General features: G+C 38.7%; 1 protein-coding gene across 1 annotated transcript in view; it reads right to left on the bottom strand.

Annotated features, from left to right (window-relative positions):
- JAZF1 (JAZF zinc finger 1) overlaps positions 1–22,193 on the bottom strand; it is a 186,648-nt gene that overhangs the window by 26,859 nt on the left and 137,596 nt on the right. Inside the window, exon 3 of the mRNA XM_066195175.1 lies at positions 1,631–1,827. Coding sequence (XP_066051272.1) covers positions 1,631–1,827 — 197 coding nt within the window. The remainder of the gene's footprint in view (positions 1–1,630; positions 1,828–22,193) is intronic.

The raw sequence follows: 22,193 nt of genomic DNA, 5'->3' as shown, positions 1-22,193 counted from the left end.
AGCTCAATGCCTACTTTAGGTCCAGAAAAACTAGGATGAGAAAAATGAAAATTCTGGGTTGAGGCTGCTCAAATGCAATGCAGTTAAATAGTACATTTTTTAAAAAGTCTAAAAGAAAGAATATATGTTCTTTGCTACTAAAATGTTACAAACCCTAGCTTTGGAACAGAGGTCCAAAAGGGAACTTGGAATAGAGGGTGCAGAAAGTGGAAGCTGGTATTATTTATAACCTGGTAGGCAGGACTTGCAGAAATGCAGCCATAACAAGCTGATTCTTTTAACTGCAGGTAAAACAACATTCTGACTAACTTTAAAAGTTTGGAAAATATATAAATAGTAAAAGTATTTTGCTAGGCAGATGCTGACTTTTTTTCTTTAGTATTTGATGGAACATGTTTCAGAGAGTACATCACTAGCCAATATTGCTGACGGACGTGCAACGTTATACTACCTGACCACATCATGAATTAGCCTTCTCAGGAGAAGCTGTACAAAAATTAAACAAAAGAAAGAAGAAACTCCTTGCCATCTGTAGGATGCCAAGGAAATGAATCAGTTTGTTTTGAACAGGAGATAATTAAGAAAATCTAAATTTTCCTGAATTACATTAGGACTTTATCGTTTAGCTTTTCTCACCGTGCTTCCCTTTTTCATAACCAGGTACATACTGAACAACCACTTCATTTAACAACTTGCAGACAGAACATCTCAAGGACTGCTACAACTTTTCCATTTAATCACTAATACTAAGACATGAAATAGCCTATATGAAAACACATGGCGTAACAGCTTTTCAGGGCAGTGATGCTCATGTCATTTCCTGCTAAGGAGAATATATTGAACCTATTTATGACAGAACAGAATAGCCCTTTTATATGCATTTAGCTTTTTAGAAGAAAATACTGGGATTTAGTCTGAAGTGTACCAGAATTATTTGACAAGATCTCTACTTAAAGTAAATCGAACTGACTTAGGCCAAGAGATCTGGCTCAGGATAGCAAGCAATTTTCAGTTGCTCTAATCACTGCAAAAAAATTCCCAAGACTTTTATACCCTGGAAAACCACTGGAATATTAGTTTTTGAAGGAAATATAGATCCCTTTTTTCATTTATTTTTTTCACGAACATAGTTTCCTAATGAAAGTAATGTCTACATGATGACAGCAACAGAACAGAATTCCTCCCTGACCACTTACAATGAACTCCACTTTCCCCCCACTTAAAAAATAAAGGGGGGGGGGGGAAGGCGGGGAGGGAAATTGGGCAGGAGGAAGATACTGACCACTTTTTAAAAATCTTTAACTGACACTGTACCATAGGCAGAGCTCTCCTACTGATACATAAGACATCTTTTGCACATTTGGCCTTTCTGGTAAGGTTAGTTTCTTCACAGAATAATTTCAGCTGCAACATTTAAAGTCAGTGCCCTTCTCTGCATTAGCAAAGAATTTAGAAACAAATGCCTAAACACATTTTAGGGACTGCAGACCAAATGTAAAATAGCACAAGCTTTGCTTTTCTATTTTTTGGGGCACTTCTTACCAATGCCTCAGTATGTCTCCTGTTCTCCAAATGCCACATAGCAAAACTGCTCCCTTTATTTGGGATGAATTAAAGAGTAGGAGCTTACCTGTAGGAGTACTACTGCGAAACGAAGAGGAGGGAGTGATTGGAGGGGTGACTGGAGGAGTAAGGCTTCCACTGCTGTGGCGAGGTGGAGTAGATACATTCCCACGGGACACTGTGCTTGACAAAGTCAAAGAGAGTTTCGGCTGAATCTTTTTCTTCAAAGACTCCTGCTCACGTCGAGCTGCATCAGTCATAAATCTAAAACAAGGACAATCATGAGCTTTGAACCACTGTCTACCTGCAAGCTTTAGGTGAAGATAAAGTATTTTTTTGCCTTCGGTGACACAATGGAGTTTCAAACTCAGCCGTGACAAGTTCCTCTACAACACACAAATTTACAGATTACGAACTTCTCCATCAACAACTTTATGTATTCAACATCTGGGCCATTTCCTTCTGATTTCAATAAAACTTACATTAGATACTTGCATCATGTGCAGACACACAAGTTTTTTGAACTCCAACCAGATATCAGCATGACAAACAATAATATGATTGTACTTAGTCCTTTACAGTAACTACATTCAATCATTCTGTGAAAAAGCAGCTGAGAAAAATGTTAGCAGCAAATGACTTTCAATCTGAAGGTCAAAGGGATAGAATTAACTACTTTGGGTAGATACATAATTTTCAATAGGATAATCACACCCTTTCACTAAGGGTTTTAGACTACGTTGCCTGGCATAAAAGATGTCTAATTAAATTGCAGTTCCTCCAGCTGGAGTTTCCAGCTCTTGAAAACCAAATGAGGTCTCTCTATAGAGCTCTGTACAAGCTGCTGAAGGCCTAATGCAACTCAAGTTTCATCTCTGTGGGGTGCTGAGAGGGAATGCAACAGTGCAATGGGAATGCAAGGTATGCAACAGTAGTGCTGTAATTCCAGCAGTGCAACTTTTTGCATGGGATATCTCATCTGGATTAAAAAGTGCTTTTTTTCACTTTTATTCTGATTCCTTTCAAAAGGGAACAATTGAACTGAAAAATACCACTTTTATTCCAAGTACACGCAAAGAGCTACACCAGAAGACCTGATGCTGCTTTCTGCTGACATTCAAAGCATTGCTGCTGGAACTTGTATTAACTCTCACTTGAAAAGACTGGGGTTCCCCCACAAGAGGATCTCTGCAAGTCAGACTTCATGACATAGCATTCGAGAGACATTTGAATCCTTTGTCTTTCCCCTCCATTACATATGGATATACATTAATAATTATGGATATCTTGAAGGATTCCTAAGACAGGCTAAAGTAAATCATCTTGTCAGTACAGCCCCTCTGTCCTTGAGGCTGCAGTACAAACTACACCTGCCAGTGAATAAAAAAAATATATACTAACACATGATATAGGCCTTTGTTTGACCAGTACCCAGGTATTTGTTTGACCACAGTCTCAAAACACTATGGCATAAAATTTTAAGTAACATTAGAGCAATAAAGACGCAGCCTGTCTGTCCATACCATGAAGCCATTAATAAGTGGATCTTTGCCATGATAAGTAACATCAACACACAGGCATTAATAAACAGGTATGTGACATGACAGCTTATCTTCTTTGAACTGAGACAACAATACATCATGTCAAGGCCAGATGTGGCATTTTTATGAAGTTAATATTTTAAATGCAGATATCCATAGTAACAGCTGAGTGTTAAATTTCTCTTCTTCAACCAAGGGTACAGATGATATTGACAAAACAGTCCTCAAATGGAAGTCTAAATTTCATTCAAGAAAATATAAGTAAAAGGATTTTAATAAAGTGGTCATTCAGTACACATTTGCTTTCCTCTAACTAGGAAATGCCTAATTCACTATTTTTGCAATTTGTACTATGATGTATGCTTGCTTCTGGATGGGAAGCCTTATTCCTTAAGAAAATATTATGGTAATGTTATAAATCCTTGAAAACTTGGAAGATAACTTCAACTGTGAGATATTAAAAGCAGCAGCATGAAAGTTGCTCTTTAGTAAACTCAGCCACAAATAACAATGTTAAAATAATATTGAGTTATAACCACTCTGGTTGAAGTCCATAAAAATCAGGAAAATGTGAAGTTATAACTGAAACTTCTCCCTGTCCTCTTAACTCGTTCCCATTTGGGCTAAGCATGTAAAGTAGATTCCAAAATGTCATTTGTTGTCTACACTGTGAACCTGAGAGAAATGGAAGGCAGAGTCTGTTGAGAAGTTCAGTTTCCAATATCTCACATATGGAATTAACCTTTCCAGATCCAAATGCTCCCCTACATGTTTGCTGAAGCACTGGCAGTGCTGTGGGTTTGAAAATGAAACATGTCTAAATGGATTAAACGAAAACATTTTTCAGTATTTTAACAGAAATGCAGTATTATACATGCGTCTGAATACGGCAGTGTTCTTCAAAGCTTAAAATATAAGCATTGTAATGATGGCTGTAGAATGACATTTCCAACTAAGTCTTTAATTTTCATGTTGGAAGTATATTATGGTTGCAACATCAAGTGTTCACGAATGAAACATGCTGGAATTAGGGTTGAATATTGGTCTCTAAATTACATGCCAGCATACAATTTTCCCTGCCTCATTTAAATGCACAAGATGTCTGGGAAACAGAAAATGAACTGTAACTAGAAAAGGCTGCTGTTTAACTTAGGTTAAATCCCATCTTCCTGACAGTCTGTCACACCATCTTCAAATCCATCTCTTTGCTGAGCAAAGCTACCTCTGCTATTTTCAAATTATTATCAACATAACCCTGCCCCTCTAGTTCCATCACTGGGCACATTTCAGTCACCTTTCCTGTTGCATACAATTTTGTTTACACCTCATAATCCTCTCTCCCTCAAACCAACACATCATAGGGGTGCAGTGAAACAAGGAGGATCATTCAGCTCCCAGCCATTCATTTGACTCTGTTTAGAAAAGCATGTGGTTTGTGTGCTTTCTTGCCAACAGTTTGTAATATCAGGCAGGAGCAAACTCTTTCTAAAGAAGTCTCTTCTACACCCATTTTTTCTTTCCTCACAGCTTTCCTAATTATTCAACTCCCTGCTCCAAAAAAAGTGGGTGAAATGATTTCTGAATCAAGTGCTTGCAGCAACTTTAATAAACATGAGCAAAATATAGTTTTTCCGCCTCTTCTCACTCCCTGGAATGGTTCAAGTATTTTTATTGAAACTTTCCCAAGAAATTCAGCCTGAAGGAGACACACAGCATGGAAAATTTCAGCCCGAACAGATGAATGTTGGCAACATAAGCAACTGAAACAGTCTTATAATGGAAAGTGTTGCACAACCTTTCATATAGGTGGCAATATAATACAAACAGTGTTAGCTCTGGTTACCAACACAAAAAGTCACAAAAAGCAGAGGTTACGCTTAAATTCAAAAAAAGCACTTTCAAATCAAACCTTTTCCAGAATTTCTAAGACTTGTCACCCTCAAAAGCTTTGGAGTCAAGAATGAACAGAACATAGTCTTAGAGATTTCCTTGTGCTGTTAGCATGCACTGCTTCACGATCATGCCCCAGTGGGTCACATGATGGGGTCAGAGTTAGTTTATCATAAAACCTATGCTACACACAGTGCTAAGGCAGTTTAAGAGCTCTGGACTCATACGCCCAGACCGAGGGTAAGGGTTATAAAAATGAGCTGCAGGTAAACTGAAAAGAACGAAAAGAAAGAACCCAGGTTACTCTTCAGAATGTATATTCCTAATAGTTCTTATCAGAGCATGAAGTAGCCTTTCCTCCTCTTCCTCACTGCTAAATCTTGCTGATGCAGGAAGTCAGCTGCTTGGGCCAGCTCTGTTTCCATGTCCAGTGAAAAAAGAAGGTACATCACAGCTACCTAGTTGGATTTGAATATTAATTTGCCACATTTAGTTTCTTCATTATTTAATCTCTAAAACATACCAACAGAAGATGTGACACAATCACAAGTCTACTGTTCTCCAGTTACCACCTGCACAGGCAAGAGAAGGGAGTGGGATTACTCTGAGCTTGCATAACAAGCAGATTACATCACAGGGAGACTCAAATCCAGGACTGCTCTGCAACACTGTCCAGATGCTCACAAGCTCAAAAAAAAAAAAAAAAGTACAGCACTACCTGACAGTAACAAATACACCCTCCCCTGTGCCACACCACTGCCAACTAGTACTGATGCCTTTAGTTTTAGCATTCATATTTTCCAGATTCTAGACTGCATTAGTATATAACTTCCGAAGTACATTTTAACAAGTGTTAGCAAGTTCTCTTCACAGTTTAGATAGACAAAACAATCCTTTTCCAGCCCAAGAACCAAGGACACTGTTGCAGCTTCAGGCCCAAAAAGTATAAACAAGGGAGAACTGAGGAGAGCAAACCGGGAGGATGGGACTTCACAACCTGAAGCTGTAACTGGACAATTAACCCCAATATGTAAATGGACCAAAACCTATAAAAGTGTGAAAATGGGTGACCCATCATCCTTGGGTGTAGCCTCACTCAGGCTCAAGTACTGCCCAAGGTGTACCTTTTGAAGGCCTTTTTAATAAATGCCTACTTTTATTCCTTTAACACTGTCTAGCCTCTGTTCTAGGTAGCCTCTCCAGGGCATCAGTATTAGCCCACAATGGGGGGAGACAGCAGAACAGAATCAGTTCTGACCTTTTTTCATTACCAGATAATTATGGAAGAACATTTATAGTAGCATTCAGGTCATATTCACGTTTGCCTAATTTGGCTAACCCGCCCTGGGAAAGCCTGTCACCTTTACCAGAACATGAGAACATGCTGAGCTTCCATCATTTGTATTCCAGCAGACTGCTCCTTAGCCTGCCACTTGGCCAGCTTCAAGATTGACTGGAAAGAGGAGAAAAAAAAAAAATCCATGGTGCTCTATTACAGATTTGTGCTGGCTTGTGGTAGTATTATATTTAGACAAAAAGTGGTCAGATCTACTTGACAGATGAGACACACAGTAGCTTGCTGACTTCTAAATTACATACATACATACATGAAAGCCACACATTAATTCTCTTGCTATTCTTTACAGCCACCAGAGCAAGGTCCCTGCTGTATCTGTTTTCTCCCCTCAATCTTTTCCCATTTTTGCCTCAAGATGTTTATGCTATTCCTTGTCCGTGCAGTACCAAGAGAAATAATGGGGCGAGGGGTGGTAATTTTAGCTTTCAGTCTTCATCATCACATAAGCAGCATTTATGAAAAAAAAAAAGGCTAGGATGGAAAGTACTTCTAGTTGTACAGTATTTTAAAACTTCAGATTTTAAAGAAGAAGAGGGATTATTTTGAAGAGGGATTAGGAGAATCCACTTCTCAAGGGATGACCCCATTTCAGTAGGACAGGACTCTGTGGACTCCTCAAGTCAGGAGCTGTCCTGATAAACACTTTATCTTTTCTTGTATAGGCAGCCAAGCAGTTTGATTTAACCAATGCCAGAAAGAAGACACAATTTACAAGTTGAACTTCTCTTGGGCTAAGGAAAAATCTGGTGAAATCTAAATGGTGGGAGTTCAGCAGTACTTGTTCACAGACAAGTTCACAGACTCGGGCTGTTTTGTGTCCTGGAAAGGATGAAAGGCTTTTCTCAGTTCAACCTGAACAACACTGGACCAAAACAAAGATAATCAATATCCCCAGTAATGTCTTGCCACACTGTTTATGTGATCATGAAGAAAGAAATATATGAGCAAGTTTTCGATCATCTATTAACTCAAATATTTTAATGAACACCCTTGAGCACTTTCACATATCATTCTTTGTAGTGTGGGGAAAACAGAAGTATTCTGCAGCTCTTTATAGACCTTCTGCTTCACAGAAGCCGGCAACAAACTTTTTCTTTTAGAGATGTTTCATTACAGCTTTAGAAAAACCCTAAAAAGAAACACCAGTGTGAAAAACCCCCATTAAAACCAAGCATAATCCCCTACATGCCTTCCCTCTCTTTAGATTACAAACTATTTGCATAGTGAGTGCTAAAGTATATGATTCATATAAAATCCCCTTTAGATGGTCTTGCTTTTTTTCGAATTTCACAAAAACCTAACAAGTGGGGAAGAAAATAATAATCCCTTCCCAATTATTCTCTCAAACCTGTATTGGATTTCACAACAGGCACTAACCAGATCAAACCGATCATTAAAGGGCATTTCTAAGTTTCTGGAAAGAACTCTTCCAGCCCAGTATTTATGGCAGAACCACCTCACATCTGCATAGGACTCCAGCATGCTCATTCACTGAGATCAGGTCTTAAAAGGGAATTCAGTGCTCATTCTCAGTGCCAGTTGTATTCAGACTCTTCTATTGAAAACTTTCTCTATGTCCTAAATATGGAATATTTATGACAAACTGATGAGTATCTTAGACAGATAGGACAGAATCAGATTTCTTTTTATTATTAGCCTTAGGGATAATTCATCACCAGTACAATTCTTTCTTTTCTGTTATTCAACTAGTTCCCTCAAGATGTAAAACTGTTACTGCCACAAAATCAGCTACAGAGTAATACTTTTTTTTCCTGAATATTTGCATCTTAAGCCACTGTAGTAGAGATTATTAGGCTGCACATGTACCTTAAACAATTTAAATTGCATTTCTGCCTCTTCACTGAAAGACTTGAACACAACAGTCATTCACCCTCATTGCTGCCAGTCAATTCAAGGCTGCAACCTTGGAAAGTCTGCTAAATATGAGCAAGAGTTCAGTGGGTTTACTTTAGTTTTCTGTTCTTCACACATTCTTGAAAGATACAATAAGACACAATAAAATATTCACCAAGGAGATAATTGTGCTTCTAGTGTGGAAAATTGATTCAGGAGATTGAGTAATTTCATATCTAAATGTGTAAGTGGAGCTAATGGACAGTGATATGTCAAATAATCTATTACCACTCAAACAGAATGAAAATAAACCCTCCCAAATAATACAGTTGCCTACAGTAAAGCATGTGTTTACTCACTGTTAATCAATACAAAGCAGTGTTAAAAGCAATGGAAAGAAATCTAGTATCTCTCTTGATTTTGGGAATACACAAAAACATCAGTGTGAATTACACTCCATACTTTGGTTAACAGAAATACCAAACACTGAACATAAGCCCTGGCTTTCCATTTTATAATTATTTGCTATATTATATGTAATATATTAAATGCTTATGATATTAAATATAGGGATTTTAATATTTTCTTTTTGAAAAGGAGTTCTTTTACATCTTTTTTTTTCCTTCATTCTGTTTTCATTTCTTCTCTTTTATTCTGCTTACACTTATTTTCCTATATTTTCTTTTCAAGAAGCACCAAAATAATATTTAATTTAAAATTAAAACCAAACAAACAAGAATCAGTGTTGTATGATCAGCCCACCACAAAAATAGGTGTTTACTTAAAATTCAGATATAGGAACTATTTTGGGGGGGGGTTATTTTTTAGATTACGTGGTACTTTTGCCTTTTCTTTCTTGAACTTAGGTAATACAGCAAATAAAAAATTGAGGGCTGCATTTTATTTTATATTATTTTTAAATTGTCAAGAAAAAATGCACACTGGATAGATAAAATTCGAAAAGTAACATGATCAGGGCAGATGCAGTCTTATTTTTGACATTTCATTCATAATAAAATTTCATTACTTATTCCCTCAACTGATGACGGGGGCTCAAGGAGAAGCCCACGCTGTCTTTCTGATGTTCTTAAAATAAAAAAAAATGACATTTCAGTGTTTAAAAGGAACAAAATTAGAGCTCACGAAAATTCAAGAGAACAACAGTAATTTCTAAAACATTAGTAACATACTCCAAGTTCTCTTCCTTTCCCCTCCCACACCCTCCCCAGATTTTTCCACCCTATCTTGAAGTAAATGAGTGAGTTTCAGAAAGGAGCTACAACTTAGCTGCATCTTCAAAACTCTGTGATTTCTATGGAGTGAGAGGCAATAGTTGAGAAAAACAGATACTTGAAGGAGGTAATTAGCAGGAAGGCAGCAAGCACTTGATATAGTTTGGTGTGATATTTTCACCTCTTCTACAAATGCAGAGAGTTTAAAAAGTCATGATAACCCTTACATCTGATGGAAATGATCATTTATGCTGTGTTCTGCCTCGACATCAACTTATTTCCTATCAAACTCATTCCAGAGTTTTGCCACTGGGAAAAAGGAGCATTTGGATGGTGCAAAACACTTGCAGAGTTTCTTGCAGTTGGGACAGATTTTTAAGATGCTGCAGGAAACCCCTGCCTTAAGCATAATGTAGCAGTTCTTATTTCAGAAATCTCCTCCCTGCGCTCACCAAGTGGCTTATTGGGACATATATCAGGCTTGGCTTTGCTTGCAGCCACTAACGAACAAACCAGCCCTTGCCTGCTGCTAACAACAGATACTTTATGCATTATTGCCTAATTAATCGTTGAATATAACGTCATGAATCCTGAAATTTCAGTTCATACCCTTGTTAATATACAGGAATAATGTAATGTCACACAGCCATAAAATGTTACAGAGACCGAAATGAGAATCCCAGCAGACATAAATAATGTGACACGAAAAGCAACTTCTTCATTTAAAGTATTTTTTTTAACCACATAATTTTAAAAAATGCACCATGACAGTTTTTAAATTTGCATCATAGAAACAAAACCTCTGAATTATTTTTCTTAGGATGACTAAAGATAATCTCAGATGAACGAATATTGCTAGCATCTTTTCAGTAATACTCTAACTTTACCTATCAGTTATTAAATTTAAATATTTTAAATACTGTTATTTCACATTTTATGACTTAATAGACTACTCTAAGCTTTCACATGAATGAAATGCAAAATTCTTGAAAGCAGAGTAAAAAATTTAACTTTTACTTTAGTGAAAGTAGAGGGGTAATAAATTGTGTGTGCCTTTTTATTTGTAGACATTATAAACTTTAATAAATTACTAATGTCTTTGGAGAAAATGGAATTAAGCTGCTCACAGAGTGAAAAAAAAGGGTCTGTATGCTCTAAATTTGACTTGAACCTCAAAATAGTTCTTGTGTGGGACTAAGTAGTGTACAAGCCCTGTTCTGGCTCTTTGCACAGGCTCCAGTGTTGTCAGATTGCCTAGTTCCAGTAGCATGTTTTATGTTCAGATGTGCTTAACTTAAAATACTGTATTTTTTTCCATTACTGGTCCACCCTTTTTCCTTCTTGAAGAGCTTATTGTAACTATTTATGTAAAAACAATTTCTTTCAGTCAGCCCTACAGAAAAACAGATCTGTGTACGCATGACACACACTTTTACTGTTGGACTCGGTTTCTTTTTATTGATGCCTCAAGGACTTTTAGCTTTAAGAAGCTGGGAGCTGAAATGTCAGCTATTTTATTCTTGTAATGTTCCATTTATGTCTGGCTATTCTTGTGTCATTCTGTGTTGAGTTCTCCTGAGAATTCAAGTCAATACCCAAAGACAGATTCATCATGCAAGAATTTAAAAATAGATATTATCGCAAAGCATTGCTTATTAACTCTACGGAAGTCTAATATCAATCTGCATAAATAAAACAATCTTCGGTATTTTACACAGTATTAATCAAACACATTAACCAACATATTTTGCAGTTTTTCAGAAATGTATCACATATACAATGTCTGCACTGGCTCCTCCAGGCAGTAAGCAATCCAGAATACCCATTCAACAAAAAATATGACAAAAAGAAACTGATAATAAGATGCATAATAAATTAATTCCTACATTAAAACTAAACTCAAAACAGATGCTGTTTTTTCTTTCAAAAACAGAGACACCAAAGTCACTCACAATACACTCACAGTTTGATTTTTAAAGAAACTAAATCCATTTGTGAAAACACTGACACAGAACATGATTCTCCAGTTGAGAAAAAGCATTCAGCTCAAAGATGTTCACCCAAGCTTAAAATCTAAGTGCAGATTTAGATGGAGAAACATTTTTTGAAACTGGTTTATAAATCTGTATTCAGAGGACTGGGTGGGGTAAAGCTTATAATGGAAAATTGCAGCAATCTTAACATTAGGAATGTGAAATGTCTGGTCTTAATAAACCAAGTTTTCAGGCATCGTGAGTTGTTTGAAAAGATGATAGCAACTTACAAACAATTCAGCTCCACTAAAATGGCAAATTGAACATTCCCAATTCTTCAGGCTCTGCTCAATGAGTCCCACATATATAAAATAGCCAACACGAAAGATTCCTCCTTGAAGGTAAGAAAGTTCAGGTGAAGATAGACAAGGAAAAGTGGAGAAGGAAGAAGATAACCATCACATGTGTGTTTGCTCTCTAATACAAACGGAATAACGAAGTCGCATTTCGGTAATTATGTGCTATTTTAAAAAAATGTACTTTTCTACACTTTAAGCTGATTTGACTGACAAAGTTAACAGTTCATTATGCAATCATTGCTGTTTTAGCAGTTTGGGGAGGGGGAAATACCTAAGAACTAAGAATAGCTCCTGAGGTCCCATTATTCAGCTGTAAGGCATAAAAGCAGAACACTGATTTGCATTCTGAAATTTTGTCCCTGTTAGTCTTGCAGTGTGCTATTGCACCAGACCCAGGCATGTATGGGAGTGCAGCAAATCCCCCAGTTTCGCTCAGTCTAACAGGAAACCATTCCCTCGCATCCCTCACTGGCAGCCACCCTCCCACCTCCAGCTCCAGTGATCTGATGAAACCAGCCAAACCCTGCTAGGATGCAAAAGAAAAGGACTGACATCTGAATAACTAACAATGCATTGCTTCTCAGGCAGACAGCAGGGAAGTTCCTTCAGCCCTGTTTGATCTGTTTCACTGGCATTATTGCAAAAAGCCGGTTTTTCATTAGGTAAGAAAAAAAAACAACCCCAAAGTTGCGATGCAGCCTAAGTGAGGTTACAAATGTGCCCTAACACAATGAATGAAGAGAAAATAGATGGTGTAATACAGAAAGACCCAAGACTGGCAAGTGGAAAAAAGTATCAATTACTATTTTAATTAATTTCCTAATGTAAAACACAGCTGTAGTAATGTTGGCAAATATCACCTGCCTCTTTTAAGTTTGTTAAATTAAATCATGCTCTTTAATTGGGTCTTAACATACAAAAGTATGTTTTATTTACTTTTTATTACAATATCAGTATTTTAACTTTCAGTTTGCTTGCGCAAAAGCTTTATAAATTACTTGAATCACTTAAATCTGAATACCATAATCTGCAGTTACAATGTACCAGTTTGAGTTTCAACAATTAAATGCCTTTTTTGTGGACTCCCGCTGCTATGTGAACTAGCTGTAGGCTATTAAAATAATGAGTCCGGACTGAGTCATCTGATCTCAGCCTTGGTGCAAAGCCTGAGGAAAAGGACTTAGCCCACAATTCCTAGTCTGTTTACCAGACTAAGACCAGACTGTTGGAAGCGTTACCCCAGCACTCCCTTCCTCCCCCCCCCCCGCCCCCCGCACTGGGCCAGGGGAAACGCGGTGTCACAGAGCCCTCTGCAGGCAGCGGCTGCCGCCCGCATCACCTCGCATCCCTCCTCTCCTCCCGCTGCCCCTCATCACTATCCATCCCCATCCCCTCGCATCCCTCCTCCCGTGCCTCTGCCCCGCATCACTGTCCATCCCCATCACTGTCCATCCCCATCACTGTCCATCCCCATCACTGTCCATCCTCATCACTGTCCATCCCCATCACTGTCCATCCCCATCACTGTCCATCCCCATCACTGTCCATCCTCATCACTTCCCCCCTACCCCTCGCATCCCTCGTCCCGTCCCGCCGCCCCGCATCGCCGCCCATCCCCATCACAGCTACCTGTCCCACCCCACCACCCCGAAACAAGTCGCCTACGTACTCGCTCCTGTATGAAGTGTGGCCTCTTCCAGAAAGGCTCAGAAAGGTAGGCCAAGGTAAGGTGGGAAAGTACTCATCACAGGATGGTGGAAAACCCACGCCAGCAGCATCTGTGAATTTGGGGTGCCCTGAAGATCTCGCTTTTTCAAGGTGTGGGTTTATGACGTCAGATGACACAAGGGAAGGGAGCTCAGTGGACTAGAGAGGCCTCCTCAGCTTGCATGCCACAAAAATACCACAGATTTGGCCACAGCAAGGATGCTTCAGACAACTTGGCCTCATGAAACTCCATAAATGTGAAACTCTCTGCCAGTGACGGTAATAAGGAACAAAACCTAAAGTCCTCCCCTCCTTCACAGAACCAAAATCATAGGATGGATGAGGTTGGAAGGGATCATCTGGTCCAGTCTCCTTGCTTAAGCGGGGTCATCCTACAGCACACAGCACAGGTTGGTGTCCAGACAGTTCCTGGATACCTCCAGTGAGGGAGGCTCTGCAACATGGCAACCTCTCTGGCCAATATGTTCCAGTGCTCGGACACTCACACAGTAAAGAAGTTCTTCCTCATATTCAGGTGGCATTCCCTGTACATCAGTTTCTGCCCATTGCCTCTTGTCCTAAACCCTCCACCTTCAGAGAAACGCCACCAGCAGCATCCGGCACAAAGGGAACAGGAAAACCATCTGTCCTCTCACACCTTCCAGAGGAATCCAAAAGCACTGTCATTCACTTTTATTTTCAACAACATGAAATGCATCTTCCTACAATGTCAGTATATAAAATACAGAAATACACAGCACACGCACATGGTGCTGTCTAAAGCAATACCTGCCTCAGGTTGAACTCCAGCTAGTATTCAGGGACTGCTGTAATCTGCATTAGTTTTAAGTTGGTTTGTGTGCCAGACCATATAATTTACCTACCTCCTTGATATTTCTGCAGTTTTTGATCCTGTGTGAACAGGTAAAGGGAAAATAATTAAATGGAAAACTTTCTCTAATGAATCTCCACAGTTTTTTTAGTAATTTACCATCATCATTTCTACTTTCCACTCTGGAAAATATCTGACCTCTACCTTTTACACTTTTATTCATTACACTCCAATGACATCTCCATCTATTATCAATCCACAGTAGCATTTCTGCCTTGTTCTCCAACAACTTTGTTACAGGCAAGTGACAGAGAGAATATTCTCTGCATTACCAATGTCATTCCACCACTCCTTTTGACTGTGGGTCCTCCTGATCTCAGCCCTCTCTGTTTCATACCTCTCCAGTTTAGGTTTTCTGCCCTGATTAGGAGTCCATATCCTGAATTTAAGTAGCACTCAGTAATAACTGCTTGTACATCTGTCCACCTCTATCTATCTATATATATACAAACACACAGAGATTCATGGATACACATATATCTATTACACGCATACATATGAATTAAATACATGTTTGTATATCAAACATGTATGTGTACTCTTTTTAATTTTAACAGCCAAGTGAAAGCAGTTCTTTTGAGAGGCAAAATAATTAAATAATGACATTTTAAAAAAATGTGTGGCCAACATGATATGACTTTTGGGGAGCTGTTACTCAGGCAGCACATACCTAACAGGATTCAGCACACACAATAGAATTAGCAATTTATGCAATTCCTGATGGTTCTGTAAGGTAAGCCCTGGTGAAAGAATCCGCTTTGAGAAGAGGACCACAGCCCTCACATAGAGACAGAAAATGTTCTAACCTGTCCTGTAATTTTCAATTTTTGAAACATTGCTTAAACTCTAGACAAGTTTGCAAATACACCTTGAGAACATCTTAAAAGCTCAAAACCCAGAAAGAAAAGAGAAATGTAACTATTAATTAAGATTTGAAATAACCACAATCAAGTGTGGTAGTGTCTGACACGAATTTTGAATTTCTGAGGTTGTCAATAATGAGGCACAATGCCATGCTTGCAAAACATTGACCTGCATCCCCTTCTGTTTCTGAAAATGTTGTCAGAGGGAATGTGGCAGATAAATTTCAGCAACAGCCTCAAAACACCACTACCACTATTCTTTTCCATTCTTCAGTCAGTGCCTAAGCTGCTATGCCACAGTATTTTGCAACACATATTCAAATTTCAGTTTTATTTCAACAACCTGTAAAAGCCAAGTCTAAGAAAATGCTTTAAATGCAAATTTCTGCTCATCCTATGTGATCCTAAACCACACCAACAACCTCAGTGCAAATATTAGCCACATTTAATAGCTAGCCTGACCAACTACAGGGACTTGAAACCTCCGTCCCTCTCAGCCCAGTGGTTCCCACGAGTGTATGCTTAGTGGTTCCTTGATGGTCTACAAAATTATATTAAACAGCAGTTCATTCGAAGCCAGAGGGTAAAATTTGGTGTATTACGGCCTAGGAAAATACTGAGTGTTGACTCTGGTCTGCAAAACTGCCATGCTAGAGAACCACTGTCTGGGCTGAAAGGCACACGGCCAAGGTTTTCCCACTTCTGCCCCAAGCATCAGACTTGAACCTGTATGAGGGCACTTCTCAGTCTCACCTAAAACCCTGACCTGGGCCAAGCAGCCCCTTGGCAAGGAGCAGCTCTCTCACATCAGCAACACCATGTAGAAAGAGAGAGCTAAAAGGCAGACAATAAAATAACTTTCTGTTGCTTGCTGGTCACAAAAACTTCACAAACTTTCCCCTACATACTATCACAGTACTCTCTTTGGAGATGAGGACTTAAAAAAACCTTTGGCATATTGATTTCCAGATTTAATTTTGCTCACAAGGGCTAAAAAGCTGTTGAAACCTTCCCACTCTCCTTTCTGCTCTGTTGACCTTCCAAGTCTGCTTTGGCATATTCCTTCAACATAAACTACCCACCAAATACTGAGACTAAAGAGATACATGTCCTTCTCTATTTTCACCGAAACCTATGTCAAGCACCAGAGGAGTCATTTTAATATCTACAAACCTGGAAAACAACCTATGGACTGCTGTTAAAATAAGTCAATAATGGCTACACTTAACACTTTTCATCCATCAGTCAACATCTGTGGTAAAAAGCTTAAACATTTTCAATATAATGCACTGACACTAAATACTTTGCTTCTTGCAAATCTTTAAAAAAGAGTTTTTAATCTTCAAATAATATAATCCTCAAAAATATTTCAAAAGCTGTTTCTAAGGCCAACTCCTTAAAATCTATTTTTTCCCTTATTTTCTCTATTTATCAATCAAACAAATTCTAAAGGCTGTTTTATTAACAGGATCAAAGTAGACCTTAGATCATGGTTCAGAATGGATAAAAACCTATTTTATGTAGAAATAATGAAATACAATGAAAATAAATATTACGCGATTGCTCCCTGAGCTAACTTCCTAGAAACCCTGAATGTTCGAATTAGTCTTTCACAGTGGAGGGGGACAAAGAAACTTTTCGAAGGAAAAATAATTTTTTTAACACCTGCAAAATGCAGAAGTTGTGGAACCATCTGCCTCCCCTTAACCATTATCTTTTTCCTTCAATGCTAGCGTCCTTTTCCTATCCAAACTAATTTTATAAAGTAGTTTTTCATTCACGGAAGCCAATTTTTACTTGAACTGTCAATTCTTTATAATAAACTCTCAGCAGGACTAAGCAACACAGGAACAGTGCTTTGCAACAAATTTTACTCAATAAGTTTAAAGGCTAGTATGATTTTTTTGGATGCTCAGGAAGCTTGCCCCTTGCTGCAGACTGCTTTCTCTGAAGCAAAGAATTCTGAAATAGCCCTTGTACAGCATTTTCCTATATGAATTGCATGTAAACTCTTACATATAATCAACTGAAATACTTAAAACTCCTCTCCGTCCCCTGAGTAACTCATGTCTATTTTGCTGCATTAATTGAGAGGAAAGAACAAAAAAATCCTATATGCAGGGTCCATACCCTCCTTAAAATGGGAGGCTCATAAAGGCCTGAAATTTAAAAGGCAAAATTTTGAATTTTAATAATTTGAGAATCACTAATTTTAATGACAAATATGAAAATGAGAGTAATCAAAGTCATTAAATAAAAAAAAATTATAGTGATTTTGGTATTTGTTCAAAAGTTCTGTTTTCCCTTAAAAACAAACAGATCCAGCTACTTTTCAAAAGCTGTTGAATCATTACTGCAAAGCTGTCAAACAATTGACTCTGGTAACCCTAAACAAGATTTTCAGATTTATCAGAAATTAGGATGGATATTGCTGAACATGCTCCTGGAGCCAGAGTATTCTTTATCCTAGCAGTGCCAAAAGACTAAATAGATGCAATATTTTTACTTGCTTTTGCTGCAAATTATTGTCAAGCCCTGAAAAGTAAAAAAACCGCAAAAATGAAAACAACAAACCACCACTTAGAAAAATGTATTTGCAGTAAAAAACCTGTGACATTTAGCACCAAAAGTTCCCTCTCCCTCATCCCCAAATTAACTCCTTCCCCCTTAGGTAATTAACTTCACAGTGACACAGGCTGATCTGTTTGCAGGGATGACACAGCAGCCACTTGCTGGAGCTGCTCAGCACCATTTTTATCCTCATCTCCCACTGACACTGGAGTAATTGAAAACATTTGCATGAGGTGCTCAGTAACTTGCAAAATCCAATCCCAACGTCAGCGAGCTTCAGCGCGGCTCGAATCCTGCAATGCAGTGAAATGAAAACGTCAGGGTGACCCCGGCACCGGAGCAGGAGCCAAGGTGAGTGGAATGAGATGGGAATGCTGCCACAAAAGGGCTGGATACCCAGGGTGTTCACATTCTTGTCAGCAGCAACTTGAAACAGCCCATGGCAACCTGACGGGACAAGAAGCTGCGAAGATGGATCATAATGTGCAGACTGGGCAGGACACAGAAGTAAGGAGGAGTTAAGGTCCTTAACGACAAAGTCCCATGGTAACAAAGGAGGGTAAGTTAAAACTCAGCTGCGACAATGGAAGCTCGGTGTTAAGAATTAAATAGATAAAATGACATTCTGATTCCAAAGAGAATTTCCCTTATACCTGTCCCTTAATTATCAGGATTAGTAAGGCATTGCCCAAATCTCTCTGTAAAAACTACAGCATGTCTGTGTGCACCCATGAGCTCAGTGAGAAAACTCTCTAGATCATGATCCCTTGACTCTCCCAGCACCTTCCCAACTGGAGGGGAGCATCTCTGACCTGATACTGCACAACTGAAGGAACAATTTTGGTACGCTGTGTGCCTCAGTGTACTGGACTGCCAAAGGAATGGCAGCTGCCTAAGAGCTGGCACAGCATATGGGGCTGCATTCCCGGCACATCTACGGACTGCTTCCCCAGACTCATAGGCTTATTGCTGCAAATTCTTATGCACCAGAGTGTAATTTCGACAACACCAATGCCTTCCTCATTTAGAACATGGGAGAGGACAGGTGATAAGGATTAAGAGAAAATAAAGTTTGAGTATTTTCAGCACAGCAAGGAAAGCCACATCATAGTCTCATGATTTAATTGCAGAAACATGAACATGAAAAGCATAAAATTTAAAGCAAACTCTGTGAGAAAAGAACCAAACCCCCTGAACACTAGCACTTCCAACCCCCAACCCACACAACTGATGTAAGAGTGGAGGAGGGAAGCTACTCACAGTAATATTGGCATTGATGAGCAGGCAAGAGCTAATGGAAGAAACAGAACACTTCAATCAACCATGACATCAGGCTATCAAAAACAATCTGGCTGTTATCACATTAAAAATCCATTCAAGTAAACAAATCAAAAATAAAGATCAGAACAGAAAGCTCAAGACTCAGTTTACCAATGGATTGATGACTATCATTAGCTGGGAACACTCTAAAAAAAACAATCTGTGCAACCTAAAACATTATTATCCATAATAATTGGTTCACTACTGAGAATGCTGCCTCTCTGCCAAAATCTAGTGCTAAACCAGATAGACATGTTCTGTTCATTTTCTTTCCAAGAGTTAATGCAGTGGTTGACTTGTCTTCTTAAGCCTTTGGCTATCACAGCAAACTAGAAATTGGAAAACAAATCTTCATAATTTTACCCATTAAAAAAGGAGTCTTCTCCAGGGCACAGAAACACCACAACAGCCACAAAAGCTCTTAACTTTTCAAAGAGGAAATTAATGATCATTCACTGCGGATTACAAACATACATAAAGGCCCTTACATTGAAATAAACAGAGGGATAGCATTATCTAATGGATGGGAATTGGAACATTCTGTCTTCAAATCAAAAATCCCAATACCTAGTTGACAATAAGGAAGATTTACTAAGTGAAATGAAGTCTTTCATTTGACTTCAGATCAGTATTGGATGTTTTTCTAGAATAAACTCATTGCATCAAATCACAAGTTACAGAGTTCTCACTTGTCAGAGTTCTCATTCTATACTCACTTCTGCTGCAAAAGAGTACAATTCCTTTGCCAATGTGGTGAGGGTCTATGCCTACATTATGGTCTAGGTAACCTTCTTTGCCTCTGTTATGTCTAGGTAACCATAACAATCCATTGTGTACTAGCAGGAACTTTGTAAAAATTGATATGGATATAATTGATCAGGGATCTGTTCACAGCTTTTAATTGTGATTATCTCTCGTCAGCCATTTGAGAGAGCTGATACTCCAGGAGATGAGCAGGAAAGAACCACTGCATGTTTGGGAAGAACTGCCTTCCATTAGCTGCTGAGATCAAGTTAATCTTTACAAGTGCCCACCAAGTCATCTCCATGCAATACACAAAAACCTCCTCATCCACCTCTCCAGCCCACTGTGCTTTGCTCACCTAATCTTCCTGACTTCCTCCACTGATATTGCCCTTGATGTAGAGAGAAGGGATTAATTTGATGTAGAGAGAGAGAAGGGATTAAGAAGGGACATTTGCCTAGTCTGAACTATCTCCTTGAAAAGCACCTCTCTTCTCCACTGAATAAAGAGGGAGGCAGTTCAGCCTTCCCTTGTCAGTCTAATCCCTATTTTCCGTGATCACCTTCTCAGTATCAACTACCAGATGCTTAAAACAAGATACCTATGACCAGACTAGCAATCCTTCACATCATGGTTCATTTTACTCTCTACCTTAGCAGTCCCCTCCACATCCCTCCAATTTTTATTACAAAATTTTGAGCCAGTTTGCCAGGGAAATTACTCAGCAAAGGTACAGTAGGATGGGGAAACCTGAAATCACAAATAACTTTTCAGGTAAAGTATACAGATGACAAGCAGTATGTGTCACCACTCCTAAGAATCTAGAGTCGGCCTCTGAAGGTATGTATTGCTGCAACACAGCTTATCCCATAAGACCACAAGTAAAAGTGGTCTGCTATCACATACTTAGGAAAAAGTACTTACATAACTGTACAATATGAGGCCACATGTCTGTGCTTCAGGCAAATTTCAGAGAGCTTCCCTTAGCATGGAAGACATACAGTAAGAATTTTTGTTCCAATTTGCTACATTGAAGACCATAAAAGGTGTATAATATCAGTACTACAGCTGTCTTCATATGGTGGTTCTTTGTTGTCATCAAATGACTCTGCTGTCACTGTAAAAAACTAAAATTAGTATTTAAAGCAATGGAGAAGTTTCTAGGTACAAAACCTAGCCTCTTAAGAAACATGAAGAATAGCTGCTTCTGTGGTGGTTTTGTTCCACTTTTCTTTTTCTTTCAATTGAAAACTTGGGGATAATCAAAACAAACAGCTCAAAGTACCATGAAGTTTTAGCTCTCTAATATGTCCTATTTATTTCCACTTTGAAATAAAGTGCTTTCAAATATTCTGCCTATTTCACCATGTTGTTCTCAGTTTTCTTAGCCAAGGAAATGAACATCACCTAGAAACTAGTAACTACATGTGGGAATAAACAGCTGAATCAGAATGTACTTTTCCCACTCGTCTGTCATCATCGTCCAGGAACTGATGAAACAGCCCGCAATTGGTTTCTCTCCTGGGATAATCATCACTTCTGGGTCTATAAGATACGATCTCACTGTATTCTTTAAAAAAATAATTTAAAAATATTAAAACCAGGACATGCAGAACTCTGATGAGTGCAGAGGGGAAGACTAATTTGAAATTTGGTATAAAGGTCAAGCTGAATCTGGGAAATTCTGTGTTTCGTCTCACATACACCAGTGAAACAGGGGCACACCTCTTTACAGTGTGAGAGACATCAGTGCAGAGAAAGAAGCAACTAATTGCATGTTCACTGGAAGAAACCCCTGCTAAGATCTCAAACAAAACTCGTTTCTATTTTATTTACTTGCAGGGGAGACTGCAATACAAGAATGTATCTAAATATCTCTCCTCTACTCATTGAACTTAAGTAGGGAAAGCTCTCTAACCGTGCTGTAGAAACACAGTGGGGAAGGTGACCCCAAATTAAAATAAACAATCCCAACCAAACTCGGGGATAACTTGCCCACTGTTTTGTTAATTTTTTTCCGAAATAACTCATTCAGCTGAGTTTTTGGGTGAATCTGCTAGTCTGACATATATGCCTATGCCTTTTTGTACTGCGCTCATAAAATCTGATGCATTTTCTTTGTTTATTTATACAGTTCTAGGTTTCCTCTGGCTCCTTAGTAGAGCAGTTCTTATCTAGAAGCCCACTGCCTGTAAAAGCACAGACAAAGTCTACACCAAAAAACTCACTACCTTCAATGACAACAAACTTACTGCCCAAATAACAAGCTTTGGGAAATTCCCTGGCCTTCAAGTCACAACTTGCATTGTACTAACAGTGTTTCTGCA

This window comes from Chamaea fasciata, unplaced genomic scaffold (assembly GCF_029207755.1).
Source record: "Chamaea fasciata isolate MVZ Bird 193981 ecotype frontalis unplaced genomic scaffold, bChaFas1.0.hap1 SCAF_1, whole genome shotgun sequence".
Lineage (NCBI taxonomy): Eukaryota > Metazoa > Chordata > Aves > Passeriformes > Sylviidae > Chamaea > Chamaea fasciata.
The sequence above is the reverse complement of the archived record's forward strand: the minus strand, read 5'-3'. Positions and strand labels throughout refer to the sequence as shown.